The 25939-nt window shown below is 38.7% G+C and overlaps 1 protein-coding gene across 1 annotated transcript in view; it reads left to right on the forward strand.

Moving 5' to 3' along the window:
* Positions 1–25939, forward strand: part of CORIN (corin, serine peptidase) — a 129027-nt gene that overhangs the window by 81034 nt on the left and 22054 nt on the right. Inside the window, exons 8-16 of the mRNA XM_033060864.1 lie at positions 249–359; positions 919–1035; positions 4248–4346; positions 7982–8213; positions 12223–12368; positions 13090–13197; positions 17983–18096; positions 21112–21222; positions 22563–22692. Coding sequence (XP_032916755.1) covers positions 249–359; positions 919–1035; positions 4248–4346; positions 7982–8213; positions 12223–12368; positions 13090–13197; positions 17983–18096; positions 21112–21222; positions 22563–22692 — 1168 coding nt within the window. The remainder of the gene's footprint in view (positions 1–248; positions 360–918; positions 1036–4247; positions 4347–7981; positions 8214–12222; positions 12369–13089; positions 13198–17982; positions 18097–21111; positions 21223–22562; positions 22693–25939) is intronic.

The following is a 25939-nucleotide window of genomic DNA, read 5'->3' on the forward strand; positions in this document are numbered from 1 at the left end:
AAGTAGTCACAGCTGTGCACCTGAGAGAAGGAATGAGTGCATGACTCTATAGGCAATACAATTAAGAATATACGTAACTACCATCTGCAAAAAAGTCTGCAGATACAAAAAATTTCCTATTTATGAATGCAGAATGGCTCATTAATAAGAAGATTAGATAATAAGCATAGAAAAATTGATCAGTAATATAAAATATATAAATGGTAACTTATAATACTTTTTTTTTTTCAAATTTGCATTTTATGTAGATTGTAATCCAGTGACACATCACCAGTGTGGAGAGGGGAGATGTATAACAGCTGATTGGGTATGTGATGGTGACCATGACTGTATAGACAAATCAGATGAGATCAATTGCTGTAAGTTCTCTCAATCTCTAAATTATTTTTTCTATCTTTGAAAACTAAAATTAAAAAAAAAAAGAAAGAAAAAAGATAACTGGTGTGCTCACTTGTAAGGCAAAACGATAAACTTATTTTAAATATTTCAGAAGTTCACACTTGACAAATGTCTGTTTTCAGTAGACAGTAGCAGCAAATTAGCCATTTGTTGCCTTTGTTGAGAAGTAAAGCATTGCTTTGTGTTAGAGCTTCTTGTTAATTACAGAATTAGCTTTTTGTTAATTGTAATGTTCCCACTACATGAGTAAAAATGATGTGCATTTTTTTTCCGTGGGGAAGCTAAGACTTCATCTCAGCCTGTTGCTAATACCTGACATTTATTGTAGGTAAAGATCAGCGCAGCTGTAGCTACTGAAAAATTTGCCAACACAATTAAAAATGCCTCGTGGTCTCCAGTGCTAAACAGTGTTGTCAGCTCCTCCCAAAATAACCTCAGTATGATGCTCAAATACAGTGCTGAGCTTCACTAAACTACATTGATCAGAATATTGTCTTTTAAATATTTTTTTCTCTCAAGCATGTCACAGTCAGGGTCTGGTGGAGTGCAGAAATGGGCAGTGCATTCCTAGTGCATTCCAGTGTGATGGAGATAATGATTGTAAAGATGGAAGTGATGAAGAAAACTGCAGTGAAAGTAAGGATATGCCTCATTTTACTCTTCTTACTAAACCTACCATTGACTGTTATGTTCCATAGGGCATTTAGCTAAAGCTGTCTGACAAGTTGCTTTCTTTACCTTTCAAATAACCCTTGCTAAGGCTGGTTGGTGTGTACTGTCACACAGAAATTTGCAAACAGACTTCTTTTAATGCTTAAAAATATTAAAAAGGATGAAGAAGTGGGGGTGACAGCACAGTATTTAGTTATCTGATGTGGTCAGCTGTTTGGAGCAATAAGAATCTGCTATTAAAGGAATTGGTGCCATTTGAGGAGAAATTTTCTCATTAAAATACTTGGGAATCAGAGAAAGAGTGTTTTCATAAGTAAACTAATGATTTAGTGTGACTAAGGGAAAATATAAGAGAACATAAGTTTTCACAGCTACTTGATAGCTGTCTTATTCTGGACTCTGTGAGAGAAGAGGAAACTAAGCAATATCTTGAGCCCCAGAACATGGTTTCCCAAAGACACTCAGAAGGCAATGTTGTCATGTTATGATGATTTCAAAATTTGAAGGTATTTTTCACATGTAATTCTCTTATTTCTGGCAAGGTATAGGTTCAGATTGCAACCTTTCCTTCAATGCAAGAATTATTGTCTTTTTAAAATGAATCTGATTTTAAACAAAATAGCTAACCTTATGCAGAAGGGTAGTGCTGGCAAATGTAGTGGTAATAGGACAAGCTATTTAATAGTTACTAGAGTAGAAAAGACCTGTTATCATAAAATAGATACACAGTGTGATTATATAAGTCTCATTTATTTAGGAAACCAGTTTAAAAGAAATCCTTTCATAAGCATGTTACTTAGTTGCTTCTCTTCATAGAAAGTTCTTGGGATCTTCCTACTCCAATTTAAATACCATCATTCCAAAAAATACCTGAGAAACTGAAACACAGAAATTATAATTCTTTTTCTTCACTTTTAATGTTGACATTATAAAAGGTCTTGCATGAAATATCTTCTAGTTTTGATTGCGACAATCTAAAAATCCAAAACAAGTTTTTGTCCTCAGTTCTGACTGTGCATTCACAAAATGTTCACCTTCTATTCTTCTTTCTTGATGTCCAATCTCTGTTTTTTTCTGTGAATTCTTTTATCCTCCATTTCTCTTGCATGATGTGAGCTAGAGGTCAGTAACGTATTTTGTTTCAAGTGCCTCTTTTTTCCCTTTTGATGTTGAAGCAATGGTTAAAAATCTTTTTTTTTTTGATATGATGAATAGATATAGGTTAAAACATTCAAGCAGTAGTATGGGGTGATTATGTATTCAGTGATCTCACTACATGATAAAAGAACTTTCTGCTTGGCATTAAACTGCAGAGATTTTCCATACAAACATTTTCCTAGCTTTTATTATTAATTCTTCAATGTGCAAAAGTCCTATCCAATATTTTGCAGTATTGCGTAGAGAAAAATTATTTCTTTAGGCAACCATATCCCATCCATCCTAATTTGCATGGGAATATGTTGGCAGAACTTGGATTTCATTTCTCTTCAGTTCCTTGCAAAATCCATGTAAAAGGAAGGTAGAATTCTTGTTTGTAACTTACTACTGTATTTCTTTCATATTTTGTTTTTTCCAGCAACTGCAAAAAAATGTAGTAGGACATTCACTTATTACAAAGACTTTTCTGCACTACAAATAAAATTTTAAAAATTTGTATATGTCTGTCAGAGTCAGTGAAGTTAGGGCTAATGCAGTTTGGAGTACTGGTTTTGTTACAAACACAGTAAATATGTGAAATCAGCGTAGAAATTTGAGGTCATAAAAGGATGCAGGGATCTTGCATCCTAGTGGAAGTATATGCATTCAAAAACTACAAATGACCATAGCTTCATCTCTATCTGGATGAGAAAAGTGGTCTCCTTCACTACCTACCTTAAGGAAATTTAAGGTGTGGCATCTATCTATGAGTACAGCTCTCATTCATTTTGTGACAATAGAAATCTAATAAATGTACTCACAACTGTTTCTGTGATCTCTTCAAAGGACAGGGTACAGTGTGTTTGTAGAAATTCAGCATTATTTGTGCTAGGATCAAAAGAATCTACATTGTAGCACAGGGATTTTTAAAGGATAGGAAGGAGTTGGAGCAAATTTTAAAAATAATTTTAGTGTAAATATTTGGGATAGCTTTAGAAGTCAAAAGGCTTTTCTTGCTTTTCAAGTGCCATTTTGCAATCAGATGCAGTTGTAAATTAAGATGGTCAATTGCTATAGCAAAAAAACTACCTCTATTGCTTCAATATATAACATGTATGAATGGAAGTAAATCCACATAATTGTGATAGACATGACTAAATCATCAGTTCCTTTAGAAGAGATTGTTGTCAAGGTTATTGAAACTAGATCTTCAGCACCTTCTGTATGTCCAATGGAGGGATGAGTGATTAATGTTCATGGGCAGTAGTGCAATACAAACACTAAGCAATCAGGGCAGTAAGCTATTTTAAACAGGATAAGATGATAAACACCATCTATTTAGTGTCTCCTTACAGAATAGTAAACTAAAGGACTGATTTTGCACATGGAAGAGAGAATTTAATGGTTTGGAAAGGAGGTATCACAACTATGAGAGAGGAGTCCAGGGATTTGTCACATAAAGTACCCAAGCTGTTCAGAAACTTTAGGTGCAGTGCTGGTTTTATTTATTCTGAAGTCCATTATTAGGACCATAGCATTTTTGGATTTCTTTTGTCGTTGTTTGTTTTTTAAGTAGTCAAAGGAGGACAGTTACACTTCATTTCTGAGCTTTTTTCAGGATGTCTTTTATTGTCACCCAAAACAAAAAAATAAAATGAAAAGCAGTTCATCTGAATGGCATTGAAGAATAATTCCCAGACGGTGCTCTCTTTCAGCTAGCACCTATTGTTCTTTTTTGAAATGTGATTTGTGTGACTTTTCATATTCTGCATGGTAAATATCTTTCAGAGATCCATGCCTCTCATTCAGAAATTGGGATATATATATATATATATTTTATATTGAACAGAGGGGTAAGAAAAGTGAGAACTGGACAGTGTTGCCCGCTTTTCTTCCTTACTACACTTGAAATGCTATTGAGTACTTACTGAACTATGTGAAGGAAATAATTTATATATAAACACTGTACTTTCTCATCACACTCCAGTCCATTACTAGTCTGGTAAACAATTTGAAAAGCACATTTCTATTTCCTTCAGATCAAACCCCCTGTCAGGAGGGAGACCAGAGGTGCTCTTCCTGTCCTGATCCCTGTGGAACTTCTCCTTGTGAGATGAGAAACAACCAGGCAAACTGCAGTAAGTAGGTCACGTGCTTCATACTGTTACTCTTTTGGGGTGTTTTAGATTATAATGAGGATGCAGCGTAGAACACAGTAAGTAATACTGTAATTTTCTAGCTAATGTGCGTGTAAAGCAATTTTCCTATGCCATATTATGAGAAACCCAAGAGCTTTTTAGTGAAGATGTTTTCTCAAAATACTGTGTGCATCTGCCTGTAGTTCTTAGCAGGAGTAACACATAGTCTGAACTAGTCTTCTGGATCATCTCACTTTGTCCTTTCCTAGTCCAGTGAATTGTTTGTACACAATGGAACAGAAAGACAGTTTGGGAGAGATTTTTCTTGCATGACATCTGGAAGTACTATTGTCTTTTTTTCGTATTATTTTCATTGTTCATGTTTTCACCAGAGTTATTGGTAAGACATGAGAATTCTCATGAAAAATTCCAGTTTTGACAAAGTAGTACTTCTTGGCCCAGATTAAAATCTGGTTGAAAAATTCCAAAGCCTAGGCCACATTTCCCAATATTGAATATGATGGATGTTTTCCAAATGTGATAATATCAGATGAGTTTAGGCTGGCATTATAATGTTTACATAATATTTAGGATAACAGAATAGATATCTGAAGGGTGAGGGTAAAGAAGACAGGGCTCAGTGGCAGGATCAGAGGCAATTGGCACAAAATTAAACACGGGAGCATAATAAAGTGTTGGAACCTGAAACCTGGGAGTCTTGAACTTTCTGTGCTTTCTGACACTGATCCTCAGAGGAACACTGATTTTGACTTGAGGCCTTGGAGAAGGCTTCCAAATTTGAGTGATGGAGTAAGAAACACTGGTGTGTAGAATAGAATAAAAGTGTGTACAGTAATTTCACGACCATAAGGCGCACTGGACTATAAGGTGCATCCCTGGGAGTCGGCAAAATTCGCAACTTTGTAAATCATATAAGGCACACTGGACTATAAGGTGCACTTTTTTTTTGCTATGAAGATCCGTGCCGCGTGCAACAAAGTAACGAATTAGTAACGGAAACCCGCGATCGTGGAGTTTACTGGCAGGTGCTCAATTTGGAAATATTTTTCACAGATCGGCGTAGGCTTTCAAAGGCAGCCCCAGGCGCCCTCCCCGTGCAGTGGGCCCTGGCACTCCTGCCCGACCCCAGTGCCGGCAGGTGTGGCTCGGTGCAGCCGTGGGGCCGCCTCCCCCTTGCAGCTCCATGCTGCCATGGTGCTGTTTACCCCCGCGGCTGCGCGGAGCCGCCGTGCCGTTCCCTCGCTCAGCTCAGCACTCCTGCCGTGCCGTTCCCCCTCGCGGCTCCGTTGTGCCACCATGCTGTTCCCCCTTGCAGCTCCGCAGACCGTGCCTGCCACCCCTCCCTTGCTTGCCTTGGCGGCACCGCCACCCTGCCGCCCGTCCCTCACTCGGCTTGGTGGCTCCGCCACTTCTCGCCCCTTCCCTGCAATCAACGGTGGTGCCGCCGCTTCTCGCCCCTTCCTCGCATGGGCTGCGCTGCTGCCACCACCACTTTCCCGCAGCTGCATGGGCTGCGCCGCCGCCGCCGCTTTCCCGTGGCCGGCAGTGCTTCGCTCCCCTCGTACCCTGTGGCGCTTTGCTCCTCTCACAACCGGCGGCGCCCGGTGGCTCTTCGCTCCCCCCGTGGCAAGTGGCGCTTTGTTCCCCCCGCGGCTGGCGGCTCTTCGCTCCCCCTGCGGCCGACGGTGCCCAGCGGCTCTTTGCTCCCCCTGCGGCCGGTGGCGCCTGGTGGTGCTTCGCTCTCCCTGCGGCTGGCGGCGCCCTGCGCTGCTTCGCTCCCCTCGCAGCCGGCGGCACCCGGCGGCTCTTCGCTCCCCCCATGGCCGGCGGTGCCCGGCGGGTCTTCACTCCCACTGCGGCCGGCGGCTCTTCACTCCCCCTGCGGCTGGCAGCTCCTCCTTCCCCCCGTGCCAGGGCCGGGACTGACGCTGGCTCCCTCCCTCCCCACACAGCTCCTGCCGGCCGTGGCTGCCCCCTTCCACCCCCCCTCGCGACTCGGCGCTCCCGAGGCATCGGCCCCCCATTGTGACTCACACTTCCGGGGTGGCAAATGTAACAACTTTGTACATCATATAAGGCGCACCGGACTATAAGGTGCACTTCTGGGTTCGGGGGAAAATTTTAGTCAAAGGGGTGCGCCTTATAGTCGTGAAATTACTGTAATTTCACATGGTGAAGGGTTTTGAATTTGGGGTTTTAGATTATAGTAATAGGTGTGGGACAAGATGGAAATAGTTCAGTATTGATAGTGTGGCAGGATTTAGCAGCAAGGAAAAGCTGGATGTAAAATGATCTTCGTGATCATCAGACTGGGGGTAAATAGTAAAAAAAGTTATAACACCAAATGCCAGACTAAGAGTGCCCAGTTTTGCTAATTAGCTGAATAATTGACTGTTGGATCTTCTCCCAACTTCTCTCAAAGATATAGCTATGGGATGACACAATTGTCACACTGTACTAACAACTGATGCTAGCAACTGGCTAGCAGAGAATATTAATCATATTCAGGTATGTTTGCTCCCAGAATAGGCAAATATATGCATTTTTTAACTTTTGAATCGTATACTTTCTTTGTGGAAAACTTTCTCAATATATATAGAGTAAGTTTAAATAATTTCACAATCATCTCATTGCTAAAGAAAAAGTTGAATTTAAGTCTGAATTGAAGTGAAATTCTGTCTGTAGTTTTCTGTTGTGATGGGAAATTGAAAAATAAATCTTTCTCACTATCAATGTGAAAAGAAATACAAAAGCTATACAATTTTTTGGATTCCAAATTGCTTGGCTAGTTCAAAATTTGTTGTGATAAACTCCCAAAACTTGGAAGATTTTTGTATGTAGCTATAGTATATATAATGATATGGACTTGTAGCTGTTGCATCTGTGTTGTCTTTGCTTATCATTCTCATTTGTTATTAGCTATGTCTTACCCAAATTAAATTGATTACATATAGTCTGTCACTTGCTCAATGCTTGTGCAATACATAACCTAATTGTCCCCTCCTTCAGATCTTGGTAAGCAAGGAAAAAAATTAAAAGCAAATCCTGGCTTCTCTTTTCTTTACAGAGAAATTGTGCAGTCTCTGTCACTAGAGATTTTTTATGACCTGACTGTCTAAAGCTTGAGAAAGCTGATCAGTCCTCAGAACTGGCCTGCTTTGATCAGGGAATTGGAGTAGAGACCTGCTGAAATCCTTTCCAACCCAAAGTATCCAATGGTTTCCATCTTCTTAATCCTGGCAATTGCCAAAATTGTCAGTGTGAGGTGTGTCATGGTAGCATAGTAGGTACACACCAGTGGGAAACGTGTTGCTGTACAGTACACCTGTACTGGTTTAAGGATGGTTTATTGTGCCACCTTAAATTCAGGATGTCACTCAGAAATTAAAGAATATTAATAAGGAAATAAAAGGTGCCTTAATGGGTTATGAGGTAGGCACAATTCAAACCCACCTTTATTGGTATGAATAGGCTTATAAGGAATCTCTAGCTCTGGAACTTGCAGTTTCTCAGCCCTGACTGATAAATTTGTTAAATAAGTATGGAATTATTACTTTCGTATTTAATTTAATCTCACACGGTTTGTGGTTCTGTTTGTTTTCTCTCTGTGAAAGGTCAGTGTGAACCAATTACTCTGGAACTTTGTATGAACTTGCCTTACAACTATACTTATTACCCAAACTACCTGGGCCACAGGACACAGAAGGAGGCCTCTATCAGCTGGGAGTCTTCCCTTTTCCCAGCTTTGGTTCAGACCAACTGCTACAAGTACCTGATGTTTTTTGCCTGTACAATCTTAGTACCAAAATGTGACCCCCATACAAATCAGCGCATCCCACCTTGCAGGTACTATACTAAACATTTAATTCTTGACTGTCTGTTACAGAAGTTTTTCCCAATTTTATGCTTTCATTGAAAATGCCAAAAATTTTGCTTTGGAATTCCATAGGAAAAGTCTACTGCTGACCAGCATGCCCAGGTCCCTCTTTGCAGGGCTGCTGTCCAATTTGTGCCTGCTGCTACTCCATTCTAGGTGCAGGATCAGACATTTGTTCTTGTTAAATTTCATGTCCTTGATTATTTCCCAGTACAAAGGCCTCTCCTCCCTTCAGAGTCAACACCATCTCTCCGTTTTGTGTCATCAGCAAACTTGCTAATGATGCGCTAAACTGCTGCATCCAGACCATTGATAAATGTACTGAACAGGACATTCACCTGCAATTGAGGCCAGAGGAGCAGCACAGGTGGCCAGTCACCAGCCAGATGTAGCCCTGTTTGCCAGGACCCTGCAGCCAGTTTTTCACCCAGTGCACTGTGAACTGGTCACTCCATTCTTGAGCAAGGTGACAAGAAGTGTGCTGTGAGCTTTGTATGAAGTATTTTACATTTCTGTGTGTTTGATTAGAGTTGTGCCACTATAAAGGGTGTTTAAACATGGAATCAATTAATTTAATTTGGAACATTAGCATTTTGTAATAGTTCCTTGCATTAGTACGTTACTTGATGCAAAGCCCTATCCAAATGATCAACAAAACCTGAGATTTTAATGAATGTTTGCATTTCTACATTAGGAGTGCCACATCATTCTGAATTCTGGGCTAACTTAGGTTTTCTGCTTGTCAAGAGTAACTATTCCACCATCCTCATAGAGTAACATCACAGTACTTTTAAAGTTATGCCTGTATTTGTTGAAAAGAAACTATGTTCTGTAAGATCTCATGGCTTTCTTAGCAGCAGTTGTTGCAGGTTAAATCTAACACACTTGACCAACAGGCATAGCTCTTTGACCTACTGGCTGCTAGAGCCCTCTCATTCTGTATTTCTACCTCTTTTGTTGGGCCTACTTGGACAATATTGATCAATTAACACCTTCTGGTTGAAAGAAAAGTGCATTAAAAGGTGCAGTACGCATCCTAAAATTTCTCATCATGTGATACTGTTGGCAAATAGATAACGTTTCTTTGTCTAGAGCTTTGATGTGTTTCTTAGTGCAGAGTAAGAGTGAACCACAAAGAAAATTATAAATATACTGTTAAATTCTCACATAGGAACCTAATGGGAAAGAAAATAATGCATATGGGATAGCTTCAAAGTTACAGAGGGGTTTGTGTAAGCTCTGTGTCAGGCTTACTAGTTTGAAAATCAAGGTTTATTTTTTTTAAAAAAAAGAAAGCAGTATAATGAATAAAAATTGGATTAATTCATTCTAATGTAGGGGCATGCAAGTTACATTATAGGCTCTCTACCATCATACCTAGCTGACAGATTTTAGGAAGTGTCATGATACAGTTGAATAGTCTTCAAATTTAAAGTGCTGAACAGGTGAAGGGGAGCTTATAGAAAGCACAGAACAATTTAATTTGATAGGCACCTCTGGAAGTCATCTGGTCCAACTTCTTGCTCAAAACAGGGTTACATCAAATTTAGACCAAATTGAATATATGACATAAAACTTTAAATCGTAGGATTCAAAGCTTTACTTGTATGATAGTTTTGGTTTCACTCTCATGTTAGGTTACAGATAAAGAGTGTTTTTATCAGGAAGGGACACTTTTGAAGGTCCTTCTAAATCTGTAGTATCTGCTTAACAATAACATTTTAGGATGTATTTCACATACGCATGTAATGTAAAAAACCTAAAAATGTTTTAGAAATGAAAACAAAAATAACCTCATACCAATAAAAATAAAATAAATTTGATATTTCAATATAAGTGTAAATCCACTTTACAATTTGAAGCTCTGAGAAGAGAAAATGTTTCACTGTTAGCACAGAAATTATGTTCTGAGAATCTGCTGCTGACTTTCAAAATAACTCCCCTCTCGTTCAAATGTATCAGTGATTAGTTGAGCTTAACAGGAAATATGTGTTGTTTTACTTATCTTTTCCTGTAAATATGAAATTGAACTCAGCTAATGCAGTTTTTCAGTGATATGCTTTTTAAGTCAAAGTGTACTTTCCAACCATGAATTGCATATTAATGTTATCATTCTGGATCTATTATAATATAAACTTATCAGAGATGCATTAGGTTTTTTAAATACAGGCACATGGATCTGTTTTCTCATTCCAAGTGGGATAACTAAATTATTTTAATTCTACTTCCCTGCATAAAACAGCTGTCCCTGCTTTGCAAGGCTTTTTGTTGTCTTTATGTTAGTTTGACTGTCATGCTTTTGTTTTTTAACTGTAACAGTCTTCATAAAGTTTTATTCAAAGTAAAGAACACAGGTAACAGATTTTTTGGAAAGAACTGAACTTACTTTTATAATGTTCACTGAGGTATCAAGTATGTTTTCAATTTCTGAACATTATCCTTCATGTCTGATAAGGCGTTGATAATATTAGTCCAGGCCTACTTTGAAGTTTAAATAGATTCTAATTCTTTCACCACAGACAGACAACTGTTTGGCTTATAATCATGGAAAAGGTCAGCTTCGACCAAAGATCTGAGTGTGCAGAGAACACAGGGAAGAAGCAACTTAGATGTCTCTGCTATATTATCATATTTTTTGTTGTGGGTTTTGTTTTTTGTCAAAATACAAATTCTGTCATTCAGAAGTCTGAGGTTATAAAGTGGTGTCAGTCAACCTTTTTGAAAATGAGGGGGATCTTAAAGGGAAGAGAGAGTCTGTAACGTGGTTGACTGACATCAATGCATTCTGTGGTTGCTCAACTCAGTGAATTGTTTGATGTGGAAAAACACTGACTGTTCTTCATCTAATTCCTCAAAACAAAACTAAATTTTGGTGGATTAATACTGTATTATTTTCCCAAAAGAGCATAAAATAATGAATCCTATATGGATTTGTTTTGTTGGTTTTGGTCACAGTATTTTCCAAAGCTAATTCCAAGAAAATAAAAAAGTTTTATTTGTTAAAAAATCAAAGGAAGATGAGTGGAATAAAATGCCCTCCATGAAAGGAGCATCTCTAGAAGAAAGATGTGTAAATAATCAAATTACATGAAGGTAAATTCAAAGTGTCATGAAAGAAATTGGAAAAAAACCAAAACGGTGGAATCCTTTGGTTGAGTCTTTTTCAACCTACTAGGATCCCAGACAAAAGTAGTGGCTAAATGTTTCAAACATTAGGGGATTTTTCTCTTTGTAATTTTGAAGCATTTGACAGTGGATCTTTTGAGAGACACCATGGGTGATCTTCAATCTCAATGGATTGAACAACTTTTGCAGTGAGTCCCATATTTTATATGGTTAAAAAAATGCTGAAGAAGGACTGTATTTATGCCTTTTCCTGATCTGACCAACCAAACCTGTCTAACACCAGATGAAGATGCAGAAGTTATGATCTTGCTCTAACTGACAACAGCCTCAAGAGTAGGTTGGTCTGAGCTTTGCTTTTCCTAAAGTTTTAATTTTACTAAATTCCCTGGGAAGTTCTTCACTCTTTTGTTTGCAGGCTTAAATATTTTTTCCTTCTGAAACCATGTGGCTTCTGACGTAGCATAACCAAAAAAGGTAGCGTTTCACTAGTACAAAATGTGTTGTTTTTTTTTTTTCCTGAAGGAGAGTAGTTAGTGATTTTTTAAAAATATTGTTTGCCATCTCTTACAGAGGAGAGCATGTTTGTAAGGAGTTATATTTGGTTATTATTAACTATTTATAGCATAATTATTTATACCATAACTGCACAACAATATCTTAAAATAATGTTTCAACCATAGCATTCTTTGATATATGCATATTTGTTCATATTAAAACATCTGTTTAACTGATCTTGATCTTTTTTTCTTGATCTTCATCTTTAACTTTGTCTAGCATTATTACCTTCTAGTATCTGTGAATTTCTAAGCCATTCATTCAGTTACTTGATGCAATTCTGCTTTGTCTCCCCAGGACATTGTGTGTACAGTCTAAGGAACGCTGTGAGGCTGTGCTTGGGATTGTAGGTCTGCAGTGGCCAGAAGATACAGACTGCACTCAGTTTCCAGATGAGAACTCAGACAACCAAACTTGTCTAACACCAGATGAAGATGTAGAAGGTATGTCCAATACACATTACAGCAAATAAAAGATTTAAATGGGCTCCCAAAGGCACTGTTGTTTGTTATTTTTTATACCTCCTCTTTAAATTATGATATTTAAACTGTGGAAATTATTCCAAACTGAGTTCCCCTGCTCAGACATGCCTGTCTCTTGGGTTCTCTGCTGGATTTCTTGCTCCAGAGAATTGCTAGCACACAGTGAAAGAGTTCCTTAAAGATCTGCCAACTCTGTTCCACTCCTTTGTCCCAGAATGGTACTGTGAGATGACACAGTGAAAGGGTTAATTAGAAAGTTATGCCCGGTTTCGTTAGTTGAAATAGACACAGAATTGTCAATCTATTTTGTTTGTTTGTTTGTTTATTCCTGGGGATTCTTTATACTTATTTCAATGCATAACACACCACCACAATGGTGAGAACAGTAGCTCAGAAATTCATACCCACAGTCCAAACATTGTATGTCAGTGATTTGGCAAAGCAGTGACATTTGACAGAGGGCAGCATGTGAGGGAGAGCTCTGGAAAATGTTCCTCCACCACCTTCCCAATGCAATTATGAAGAGTCTTGCCCAGTACATTGTTCCAGTCTCACAAGCTTTCTGTCTGTGTTATTTACCCTTCTGGAACAGCCATGTGATAAATAAGTGCCCATGTCATGATTAAGCTTCTATCTTATGTTTAAAATTGTCTTTTCTCTCCCTGTTTGTTGTCACTGACAGAATGCTCACCCAGTCACTTCAAGTGCCGCTCTGGGAGGTGTGTCCTGGCCTCAAGAAGATGTGATGGCCAAGCTGACTGTGAGGATGACAGTGATGAGGACAGCTGTGGTAAATAAATTCAATGAGTTGGAATGAAGGGTAGCTGCAGCATTAGAAAATGAGCTTTACCTTTCATTCAGTTACTTGAATTATAGCGTGAGAGTTCAGGGAATAAACACCTTTTTTGTATATTTAAAAGCATTGGAGGGTTTTTTAAGACCGTATCAGTAAAAATACTATAGCAAGAATCCTTCTTAATTAATATGAATACATGATAATACATAATACAGACCGTACTCTGGAATGTTTGAGTATTTATTAAAGAATCAAGCTAAAAATTTTCTGTAGATTTAATTCTTTTCATATTACTGAAGGCTTTACTGAGCTAAAATGTGACTCCTTGGCAGATTAAATCTTGAATCCGTAAATGCAGTTTTAAACTTATACATGATAATGTTCTTGTTAGGATATACAGACAAAAAGAGTGATTATGATATATTGTGTTGCTGAAGTGGATTCTGCATGTTTTTTTCAGATTGGTCAACCTCAGGTTACAAGTACAAGCATAAGCCCTCAAGGTTTATTCTCCAATATGTTTCTGAGTTTACTTTTACTATAGATGCTTTTGACTTTTAACTTAAGGGGATGTATTTGAGCCTGAAATAATCAAGAAATTTCTTGATCACTTGTTCATGCTGGCAGGACAGTTTCAGAAGGAGAAGACAGTTCTAAATATTTCTTAATTGACTAAGCTGTAACCTTCAGGGAGATCTGAATGCAGGCCTGGCATCCCTAGGAGGAAAGAGTATAATTATTCATCACTAAGGATTTAGACAAAAGGTGTGCTTATGAGCAAAGGACTGGAAAACATTCCAGCAGAGTAGGGTTAAGGTGTACAGCCTGTGTATATTTTTTAAACTGAGAATGGGTTAAGAGGGAAGCAGAGTTTATGTGAACAACAAAACTGTGGCAGTAAGAGAATTTCTACTCAGAGACAACAAGACAAAACCCAACACCAGAAAGCCAAAGCTAGGTTAAGGTTCAATCTTGGCAGGCCTATATAATGCTTCTTTTTAAAAAGCAGATTGTTTTAATGTTTGCAGTAGTCAAGAGTTTATTTATCCCCAATGTGTGATGTGGAAACTGGGAGTTTCCAGATCATGCTTGTATTCTCTCTCTTCTTTCTTTTCTTTTCTTCCCTTCCCCCACCCCTGAAAAAAAGAAAGGGGAAAAAAAAGATATGCTTTTTGGAATATGATTTAATATTAGGTCATTCTCTTGTTTGGGTTATAAAGGAAAGTCAGAGCAGATGATCACAGTGACTCTTTCAGAGTTTGACATCTCTCTGCTTTGAATCAATTGTCTCAATTGTCCTCCCTGTCAAATATTTGTTGCCAGCAATTTTGAGCTCCTTAGAAAACTAATTGTTATGTGTCTTTTAGGGTAATTTTATTCTCCTAGACATTAACATATGAAATACTGTTCGAGTATGTAACATTCATTTCTCAAGTAGATCTCTTTTTCTCCAAAGTCTAGACAGAATGTCACAAGCAATCAGCAGAATTCTTATCAGTTTCTATAAATACAGAAGACTGTATCAGCTAGGAAATTACTGCTGTCAGGGTGACATTACATTGACCAGGGCTTATATGTTACTGAAGAACAAAAAGTCCTTGTAGAGCTCCAAAAGTAACTGTCTCCTACTTACTCATATTCCATGTGTGCAGGACAAAATCAAAACTTGATGATCTTTCCATGTGTAAATGGATAGCTCAATTTTATTTGCTTTATCCTTTTAAATTGGTTTTCTAACATTAAAAAACACTGAATGTTTAATTTGAAACCATTCAAGTGCTTTAAATTACAGACATGGAACAGCTTTACAATGCTGAGAGAAGGAGGCTGAAAAAGACTAGCTACAGCTTTCTTATACTTAGACTACTCTGGCCAAAAAAATGTAAGTTAGAACCATCCAAAGGGACTGAGGTGTACTCTCCCCCCGCAGAGCAGAGCTGTATTGTCTCCCTCTGTTAGCAATCCCTGCTACACTTCCACATGGTCTTTGTGGGAGGAGATCTCAGCCATGCAATTGCAGTGAAATCCTGGGACTTTAGTGCCATTTACACTGGGATTTGGAGAGAAAATTTGACTGATTACTGGAAGTGAGACTTCTGAGTGCAATAAAGTGTAGAGAAGGTAATTTCCAAAAAATATTATTATAAAAGATGTCATGAGAGTTTGTGGTATTAAATATAGTTGTTCGTAATTGAATGCATTAAATTTCTGGCTGCTGAACAATGTCTGTGGCAGGGAACAGAAGAGAATCCTATACCTGCTAAAGAAATCGAGGACATAACATTCATAACCAATACTGTCTTTCACTGTTTTCTGCAATCTGGGTTTTGACCTGTAGTATTTTAGGTGAGAGAAAAGTGTGGTGGTTTTGATGTTAATGATTTAATGATAATTGTGTGGGTAATGTTTCTATGGGTAACAATTGGTAACTGCCTTCATATTATGAAGAAGAATGAAGGTAAGATTGTATATGAAACCATACATTTTGTCAAAATGTATTTTTTAAATGGGGGTAATGTCCATATAGACAAGTTTTCCTACTTCTGTTTTCCCTTATCTTTCATTGAATTAAAAATGCATGTCACAAAAAATATTAGAGATTAAATATAAATACTCAAAATGGTAGATGATCTCTACCAACAAAATAGTGTATTTGAACATTGAATTCAGGAAGTAGTGAACTTTTCATAGTGAATTGTCTCTGTATTTGTTTATGTGATTAGTTTTGGAGAGTCCTGGTACACTTCACAGTGTAATAATATAATGTGTGATGAAGAGGAAAGGCAAACATGTATTTAATCAATTGTAAACACTCTGCTAAAAAATTGCAAGGTTCATAAATTATAGGAGGTTTAAGCTTTTTAAATTTTATATTCATATCAAGATCCTAACATGGCATTCCTTGTTTGATATAAGAAGAGAGATTTTATTTGGTTTCAATTAATTTTTCATTAATAGTTATCACAAATATTGTCAAGAAGGAGACCTGAAAAGTGGTGATACCAAGAAAGTTATTTGATCGTGGGGAATTGGTTTCAAAGATTAAGGCTATTTATTTCTCCAAGCTTTAACATTTATTTACATGTTCTTTCAAATCTAAAAAAAATCAATCCACACATCCAGGTGCAGTTAACACCAGAATAGATTTTTCCAGTAATCCAGTAGGGATTCTCTGGTTCATAGTTGTAAAATATGTACTTCTGAATTAAAACTTCTTGGAAACAATGTACAGTAATTTCACGATTACAAGCTGCACCTGATTATAAGCTGCATGTCCAGATGTCGGCAATGTTTAGGTCTTTGTCCATGTACGAGCTGCACTGGAATATAAGCCGCATTTTTGTTCACAGTGAGGACTCGTGTGCAACAAAGTAACAAATTAGTAACGGAATCTCAGGATTGCGCGCCCTGGCCTGGCGCTGCCCCACCATACCGGCGGGAGGGAGGCATGGAGCCCACTTGCACCCACAGTGGCAGCGGGAGGGAGGCACAGAGCCTGCCTTCACCCACAGCGGGAGGGGGAGGGAGGCACAAAGCCCTCGCGCACCCATGGTGGGAAGGAGAGGGAGGCATGGAGCCCCTGCCTCCCCCCCTGTGCTGCCGGCACTGGGCCTGCCTCCACCCACCGCACAACAGAGTAATCAATTTGTAACAATCGCAAAATCCTGGGTTTTACTGGCAGGTGCTTGACTTGGCACCTCAACTCGCACTTCTGGGCTTGGAAATTTCAGAACTTTTTTCATGTAGTGGCCGCTCCTGAGCATAAGCCGCATTTCTGGGTTGGGAGCAAAATTTTAGCCAAAATGGTGCGGCTTATAATTGTGAAATTACTGTACTTGCTTAGTAATTTACTGCTGATACACAGTTCCAAGTTCAGGCAAGGCAAGGTGCTGCTTTAAATCCTAATTTTAAATTTATACCTGAACTATTTGCATGTATGAACATCAGGGCTATCAACTGAATTTTTCCTGAGATTAAAGTGAAAATTATGATCTGTAGAATAGACCAAACAATGCAATCAAATAATCTGGTTTAGACAGGACATGTCATTTTTATGGCTTCCTATAAAACCAGATTGTCAGACGTGCAGGACATCAGTGTGTCAAAGTATTTCAACTGGTATCACAATAAAATACTGTATTAGATGATGGAAATAAAAAGTGGAATAAAACAAGTGAAAAGTTTTTTCTAAAATGGAGCTTGGGTTATTCTTAGTTTCCTCTAGCTGACCAAGAGGAATTTTACTGGCAAAGCACTTTGACATAGTTTTGTATCACTTCTCTTTCTACCTTTCATTGTGATTCTGTGTTAGATTCTGCATCAGCACTGCCAGAAAAAAAGTATGTACTTCTACAGTGTTTCATGGAGATTCCCTGCTTTTGTAGGATTTGCTTTTGAAAGACCAAGTAATTTCTACAGATGTCAAGATTAGAAAAGTTCTTATATTACTAGTAAATGTGTTTCAAGAATAGTGGTGTATGGGTTTTGAGCTAATTGAGCTAATGCCTAAACCATTATAGATATGTATAATATATAACCATAATACAATTATTTAAAAAGCACTGAAGTATTATGCAGTGTTATAATATTTAGATACATTTATCAAATGTACATTGTGCCGATCTTATTTTCATTTCTTCATTAGTAACTATCCTTGGTACCTTCTAAAATTTATATTGCAAGTGAAAATATTTTGTGTGTTTCAGGATTTTTACAGAAGAAAACAGTTGATTCAATATTGCTTGCAGGTATTTCAGAACTGTGCTTCTCTGCCTCCAGGTTGTAGAGAAAGGGGTCTTTGGGAGTGTCCTGTGAAGAAACTGTGCATCAAACACACTATGATCTGTGATGGTTTTCCAGACTGCCCTGACATGATGGATGAAAAGAATTGCTGTAAGGCCTCATGCAGTTTGTTACTCCCTAAAATGGCTGATCACATTTTTGGGATGTTGGGGTGCAAAATAAATCAAAGTAAAAATGCTTCATGCTTTCTATAGGCAGAAAGACTCAGTTCCCTTTTCAGTTTGTCTATGGCACCAATTTCTCTCTTTGCTCATCTTGTGTCCTTTGTTGTTCACATCTTGGATCCTTGCTGTCTCTTTGGTTCTCTTTGGTCACTCTCATCCTCTGTTTATTTTTTTTTCTTTGCTCTTTCTCCTTCCTTCTTCTTGTGCCTTTGTACTTTTATTCCATGCAGATTTTTGACTTCTTTTTGTAGACTTTTGACTTCTTTTCCCAAGTTTCCTCAACTTCATTCCATACTGGCATAGCTCATAACTGCTCACTGCTCATTTTTTCCTTGATTTCTACTTGATTTTACTTCTGATCTGTTTTTTGGTAAATGTCATGTCTCTCTTCCTTGTGTAGTTTCATTCAAATCGGCATGTCTTAGATTCTGTCTCCCTACCTGGCTCCACAGATTTCTTATACAGTCCAGACTGTGATAACAATCCAGACACCAAACGTATTGTGGTGTAACAGGGTGGTGTTTTGCACCACTTAATTAGTGGTTTGTCTGAAGGTTTTTTTTTTGTTTTCACTCAGAGCCAGGATTAAAAGACACATGAAGGAAATGGATTTTCTCATGTTCTGGCATGGTTGTTTACTAAATTTTATTAAAAGTACAGAAAGTTCAGCTACACTTCTAGCCACCAGCTAGAAGTGAGCAAAATGGAGAGAAATCCAGCTAGCTACAAGGTCTCTTGAAGCTAAACAGTTCAATAGACAATTAGCACCTGTATTATTTATATTTTTGATGCAATAACCAAATTTTTGTGACCCTCAATGGAGCACTAACTCTCCAACCAAAAACTACTACCTGAAATCATGAAGAAGAAGAAAGAAGGACACTGAAAAGAGACCCCACCCAAAATCCTCCATCTTGTTCCATACCTATTACTATATAATAAAACCCTCAAATATACAACTCTTCATCAGGTAAAATCACACACTTCTATTTAACTACACACCCGTGACTTTAAATCCATCACTTAAATTTGGAAGCCTTCTCCAAGGCCTCAGGTCAAAAGCAGTGTTCTCCAGGGCATCAGTGCCAGAAAGCACAAAAAGCTCAAAAATTCCAGGTTTCTGGAATCCAACATTATGGTACAATGGTGGCACAGGCTCACTGTCCGTGTGCAAAGTGTAAGTCTGTTCCAAGTGCTGGCAGGGGCCTACCCTCAGTTCTGTTTCTACTGTTTCCATCTGAGAATGGGATGGGAAATGGTGGAACATCTGCAAACAGCAGCTGCTTTGCAGGCTCCCACCCTGCATACTGAGCCAGGGAGTGAGTGCCCTGACATGTCAACTCCACTTTCATTGATATATTACTGGTACTCTGAATTCTCTTCTCTTGAGAAAACGTGGTGCGTGGGCATGTTCCCAGGACAAGGAAGCAGAAAAGACACTGGGAGAAAGTTTGCACAAGAAAGGAGGGATCATTGGTTGGTAAAGTTGATTGTAAACTGAATTTTTTTCATTCTCTGAGTAAATCTGGTATTTTTTAATTTTTGCTGGATGTTTGGATATAATTTTGTGATTTAAAAGAAGTTGCTCCTGAGTCTCTGGAGTTCTGTCGGTAGGAGCAGAATGTTAGGCACATTTTTGTGTGAGTGAAGCCTATGACTATGTTTGCCACGATGAACAACAGCCTGCATTTAGTGCTAGATCAAACTTTGTTTCTTTTTGGGAAGCTGAAGCTCACAAAACATTTCTTAATCTGCTTTTCATTGTAAAGATTATACCATTTAACTTCCAAGCTCTGTGCTGTAATCTAAAGAGTGGAGGTGGCATTAAAGTGATTCACTTGTGATCACACATTAAGATCATGACAGAGAAAAGATTACCAAAGGCATAAGGTTAAGCTAGTTTGTAATTACCAGAGTATTTTTCCTCTCTGCTTTTGAGTTGGGACTTGAATATTCTAAAATGGCAGCAAAGTTTTCCCAGCTGAGAGCTTCCAGTTTTTTGAATTATGCTCTCTCTGGAAGGTGGAGTTAAAGTGCTTTTTCTGTTTTTGCATGCTTTATTCCAGAGCCAGAAAGATCAGGGGTAGACAGCTCAATCTGTATGATTTTCACTGTGGAGTGCACCTTTTGTATTAGTGTTGCAAATAAATGTTTGAGTCTATGGCACTATAAATGCTGTATGTCAGCCAGACATGGGCTCAGCTGAAAGCAGCTCCCTGCCATGCATCTGCTCCCTTTCTGCCCTCTCCTAGGTCTCAGAATTCCCTGGTGATGGGGTTTATAGAAGCTGGAAATGTGTTAGTGAGGAAGGTACTGCACTTCTACACACCTGCCTTTTGGAAGGGAGGTTGTTGAGGGAAAACTAAGAGTAATTTGCAAAGGGATGCTTTTGTGGTTCCCACACTGAACAGACTCTGGAAATCCGTATCTAAGGATACCAGCTGTGAACTGGAACATGTTTATCAGTATAGCAGTTCTCTGCCTCTAAAGTGAGATATAAATATACAATTTTCAAAAGCAAAGGCCAATTCAAAAATTAATATATAATTGCTGTGGATAAAAGGAAATAGATATTTATTGTGGTAAAATAGTTTTTTTCTAAAACTATCAAGAACTAAACAAATTTGGATCAGTCAGCTAAAAGCATGGAACAATATTTTCTCTTAGAGTTTCAGAGGGGCTTAGACATATAACTAGACTACAAATTATACTAAGTAATCACAGATCTTACATTTTTAGACACTCTTCCCTCTGAATTGCAATGCCCTCTGCCCCTGCATGGCAGCAGCCACCTTCTGCATTGGTGGCATCCATTCTGAATTTTGTTGCAAATCTATCTCACTTACTTTTCCCATAAATCTGATCTGTACCTACCTTCACCCTCCTTCTCAATGTTTTGTCTCAATGTGAATTTCATTTAATCACGTTTTTGTCTTTGCAGCATTTTGTGGAGAGAGTGAGCTTGAATGTGCCAACCATGAATGTGTGCCACGTGAACTCTGGTGTGATGGGCAGGCTGACTGTAGTGACAGCTCAGATGAATGGGACTGTGGTAAGTTTCTGCTGTGCAATGCCTTAAAGTGGTGTTTGGGTGATGGTAGTGATCACTGGTGATTTAATTCAGAATACAGTGGGGGAGAGGTGCTCTTTCTATATGCAAAGAGAAGGCTGGGGTGAGGTTGGGAAAGCATGCAAGGAGGTGAGCAAAAGAGAAAGCAAAAGCTCAGTGTAAAGTGTCACAGTGCAAAGAGAAAAGAAAAGTGATATAGCAAGAAAATGTGTAGATGATGTGTATAATCTGGAAAGTATCTGGATAGAGGAGAGAGTAAGAAGACATTGAAATTTGGAAGGACCTTTTGAGAGTCTTTTTTGCATGTGATAAAAGCAGTTCCTGAACTTTCATGTATGGATTAAGAGAGAAGAAATGGTGATGTTCTTTCTATTTAGATTATCTAACTAGATTAAGGCTATAAAAATTAAGGCTATCAGCAATCCATGTGAAACTGTGCTAGTGAATTAGAAGTACAGTAATTTCACGATTACAAGCCGCACCGATTATAAGCCGCACTTCCGGGGCGTCAGCAATGTTTTTTTTTTCCTCCATAGATAAACTGCATCGGATTATTAGCCGCACTTTCGTTCACAGCAAGGATCCGTGTGCAACTTTCATAAAGTTGCCAAATAGTAACAGAATTGCAGTATCGTGGGGTTTACTGGCTCAGCTCAGGGCTGGGCGGCCTCGGGCCAGTCAGGGCTGCCAACAGGGCCGGGTGGCCCAGCTCGGTGCTGCTGCTCAGGCAGGGGCCACTCGGGGCCGACTGGGCAGCGCTGCCGCTGCTGCTGGGCTCGCTCGCCCCCGCCCGACGCCTGCACCACCACCGCCTCTGCCAGCCCGCCTCTGCCAGGCTTCCCCAGCCTCTGCTGGCCCGGCCTGCCTCTGCCAGGCTTCCCCGCCTCTACCAGCCCGCCTCTGCTGGCCCGGCCCGCCTCTGCTGGGGCCGGCCGGGCTCCAGCTTGGGGCTGTCGTGGGGTGTCACTTCCGGGTTGGCAACTTTCAGAACATTGTCCATATATAAAGCCGCTCCAGATTACAAGCCACACTTCCAGTTTCGGACCAAAATTTTAGTAAAAATGGTGCGGCTTGTAATGGTGAATTACTGTATTTGGGTTTATTCTTACCCTCTTGATGTCCTTTGCTATTCAGTGTCTCATGCTGTTCACTCTAAGCAAGGTTCTGATAACCACATTTGCCTTGATTTAAAATTGCATAGCTTTTCAGCATGTAAAGCTAGGAACTTGGAAGAATTGTGACTGTAGCTGTATTTTTCCTGTTTTCCATCTATAAAGCTATTTGAAATAATACTGAAGTTTTCCTCCTTTTTTCCTTTTCAGTTACACTGTCTAAAAACACGAATTCCTTGATGCTCCTGACTGTTCACAGGTCAGCTGCTGATAACCATGTTTGTGCTGATGAGTGGCAAGAAAACTTAAGCCAACTGGCCTGCAATCAGATGGGTTTAGGGTAAGGTCAGTAGTTTGTAGCTTTGATGAATTTCTTAGGACAATTGGAGTGCTGGAGTTAGATGTGAACTATTGTTAATCACTGCAGTGTTAGACCTAGTGTGGAAATGGTTCACAGAGAAAAGAGGTAACGAAATGTTGTGAACTATGGCAGGAACAGAATTTCACTAAAATCTAGACACATTCACAACTTTATAAACATTGCATGATTGTTATTAAAAGAGTGTTTTGAAAAGATAAATTGGTTTTTTTGCCAAGTCTCAGTACTTGAACTTACAGTTATTGCTGAGGCTCAGAATTGTTTGGCAATGTAATACTCTGTTTCTTCCTAAAGAATTAAAGCAGACTTAGGAAATACAGGAAAAATCATCTTTGTTTATTTGCATTCTGCAGTAAATACTATAAGTTAGACAAGTGGTTGTATTTAACTTTGGCATCTCTGAACAACAGATTGTTAAAGAGAGGGTTTCTGTGTGGAACTCAGAAAAGGAAATAACCTCTAAGTGTCTTACTGCATGCACACTAAATTGTGGAATAATTGATGCAAAATAGAACTGTTGGATAAAAAACAAGTTCAGCTGCTCTGGTATTCACAACTGCCTCTTAGTAGTAAGAGGCCCATCTGATGGTATATAAGGCTGTCTTTTGCCAGTGTCTGATCCCCAAACTGAATTAAGAAGTGTATTTTCTGTTTGCTTTTCTCCACTACACATACTGACATGCATGTTCTTTGTACTTTTCTCAAAGTACACAGGAGCATAAAGACTCAGGGTTAGGGAGTCTGCACTTAAAGTACTCTTTAGAGTCTTGCACTGCAGGAATACTTGACATCCATTCTAACACATGCCCTGAATTGAAGACCACCTGTAAATGGACTGCCTGCCATTCTAACACACAACAATTCTATACTTCTCTATCTAGTTTAGTGTATCCAAACAATATTTGGTTCATCTTTATCCTTTAGCTTTATATAGCATCCTAGTAAAGCACAGAAGTATAGAATCATAGCAACACTGAGTTGGAAGGGACCCATCAGTATAATTGAATCCAGCTCCTGGCCCTACACAGGGCACCCCTCAACAATCACAGCCTGTGCCTGAGAACATTGACCAAATGCTTCTTGTACTTTGACAGGCTTGATGCTGTGACCACTTCCCTGGGGAGCCTGTTCCAGTGCCCAACCCTCTCTGGGTGAAAAACTTTTCCCTGTTACCTAACCATAAGCTTCCCCTGATACTTCAAACCATTCCCTTGAGTCCTGTCACTGGGCACAGGATTGAAGAGATCAGTGTCTGCCCCTCTGCTTACCCTTCTGAGGTAAACAAGGGACCTCAGACACCTCTCATTCAGCTTCCCTTCCAGCCCCTTCCCCATCCTCATGGCCATCTTTTGGATGCTCTCTAATAGTTTGTCTTTCTTGCACTGTGACACCCAAAACCGCACGCAATACTCAAGGTGAGGCTGCCCCAGTGCAGAGCAGAGTGGGACAATCCCTCCCTTGCCCAGCTGGCCATGCTGTGCTTGATGCACCCCAGGACAGTGTTGGCCCTCCTGGCTGCCAGGGCACTGCTGACTCATGTTCAAATTGCCATTGGTCCTAACACAAAATTTTTCACTCTTTCCCATGATGCTTGCTGCTGGGAAAATGGAAAGGGTATTAAACTATCACAACACCTCCGATTCCCTCCTTTATTCAGTTGTGCCTAGGCTGAAATCAGCATGAATAGAAACCTACACCTTCCTGCTTCTTCACTGACGCTTGCTTACAGGTGTTATCAAGAAACATAAGAGACAAAAATGATTCTTAAATCTCACAAGTCCATTTTCTAACAGGGTGGCATATTCTGCAAATCAATTTTTCTACAAGATCTTTTTAGCAGTGACAGGTAGTTATGTCAAGGGCAGTGGAAATTAAAATCTGAAGACTACAACTGCAGTTTGACTTCAATACTAATTTCCAATTCTTTCCTGCAGTACTTCAGAAAACCAGACTAGTGTTTGTCTTTCCTAATCACCTGAAGCCTGATTTTCTTACCTATTCTCCAAGTTTTTGTGGAGTGGCACTGCCAAAAAATACAGTAAATTAGCTGTGAAAAGCCATAAGAAAAACAAAGATTATAATGCATTACCAGAACTGTTTTCCAAAAGGAGTAAAATGAGTAGTATAGTTACTTAATTCTTAACATACTTAATGTTAATTCTTAACATTGCATAGGCATTCAGTGAAAATGTCACAGAGGGCAATGTTTTCTATATGGTGAAATAGAAGACTGAATAATTGGAGTTTCATGCCATGGTGAAATCTAATCTGAAGCCATGAACTTCGTCTCTTAGCATTTATGTCCTGTATACATTATTTAATTGATTTATAAAAAGAATGGCTGAATGTGAGGTTGATACCATTGGCTTTTTTAACAGGCTCTTTCTACTCACCATTGAGCGTGCCGGTAGATTAGACTGTATATTGCACTGAGCTCAAATAAAACTTCTCCTTTTTACATTAAAAAGAAAAAGAAAAAAAAAAAAGAAAAAAAAAAGAAAAAAAAAGTTTTATGTAGTGCTTTTTTCTGCTAAGTATTCCCAGTGGGAGCAACTTCATTTTACTCCTTCAGAAAATTAAAGCTGTGAATATACAAATTCTGTTCACATTAGAGCACAATGGAGAACCACAAAGTTTTGTGGCTGTGCAGATTTCTTTAATAATTTCTTGCAGCCACCCTTGATTTTGTTTTAATAGCTCTCTTGTTTATTCTTAGAGAAAAATAATGTACATGAAACATCGATTTGAAGACATATTCATGCCTTAGACCAGGAATTACAATGTATGGTAGCATTTGAAATTTTTATTTTCCGTAAAGATCTGCAAACTATTTTTCATAACTGGTGATTTGCCGAATAAAAACTCCCAATATAATGTGTTAATGTTTAAAATATAAAAGCAATGTCTTTCAACAGCTTTGGATATTTTAGTTATTAAAAAATAATAGATATTTTAATACTCTAGGCCAAATTAATGTGAAAAAACAAATGAAGATAATTAAATGATAGTGGTTAAAAGTTAGATTAATTTAATGGATAGTGGTAACACATTTTACAGAATAGCAGTCTGGAACATATAAACCTTGAGTCTGGAGCAACAAGTTAATTCTATTCTACCATTTCACTAAAGGCAAGCAATTTTATTGGCTGTTTGCTAATTCTAATTCCACAGACAATGTGGTTTTCCAGTTTTTCATAGCACAATTCGT

The sequence above is a fragment of the Catharus ustulatus genome, chromosome 5 (assembly GCF_009819885.2).
Source record: "Catharus ustulatus isolate bCatUst1 chromosome 5, bCatUst1.pri.v2, whole genome shotgun sequence".
In the NCBI taxonomy this organism is placed as follows: Eukaryota; Metazoa; Chordata; class Aves; order Passeriformes; family Turdidae; genus Catharus; species Catharus ustulatus.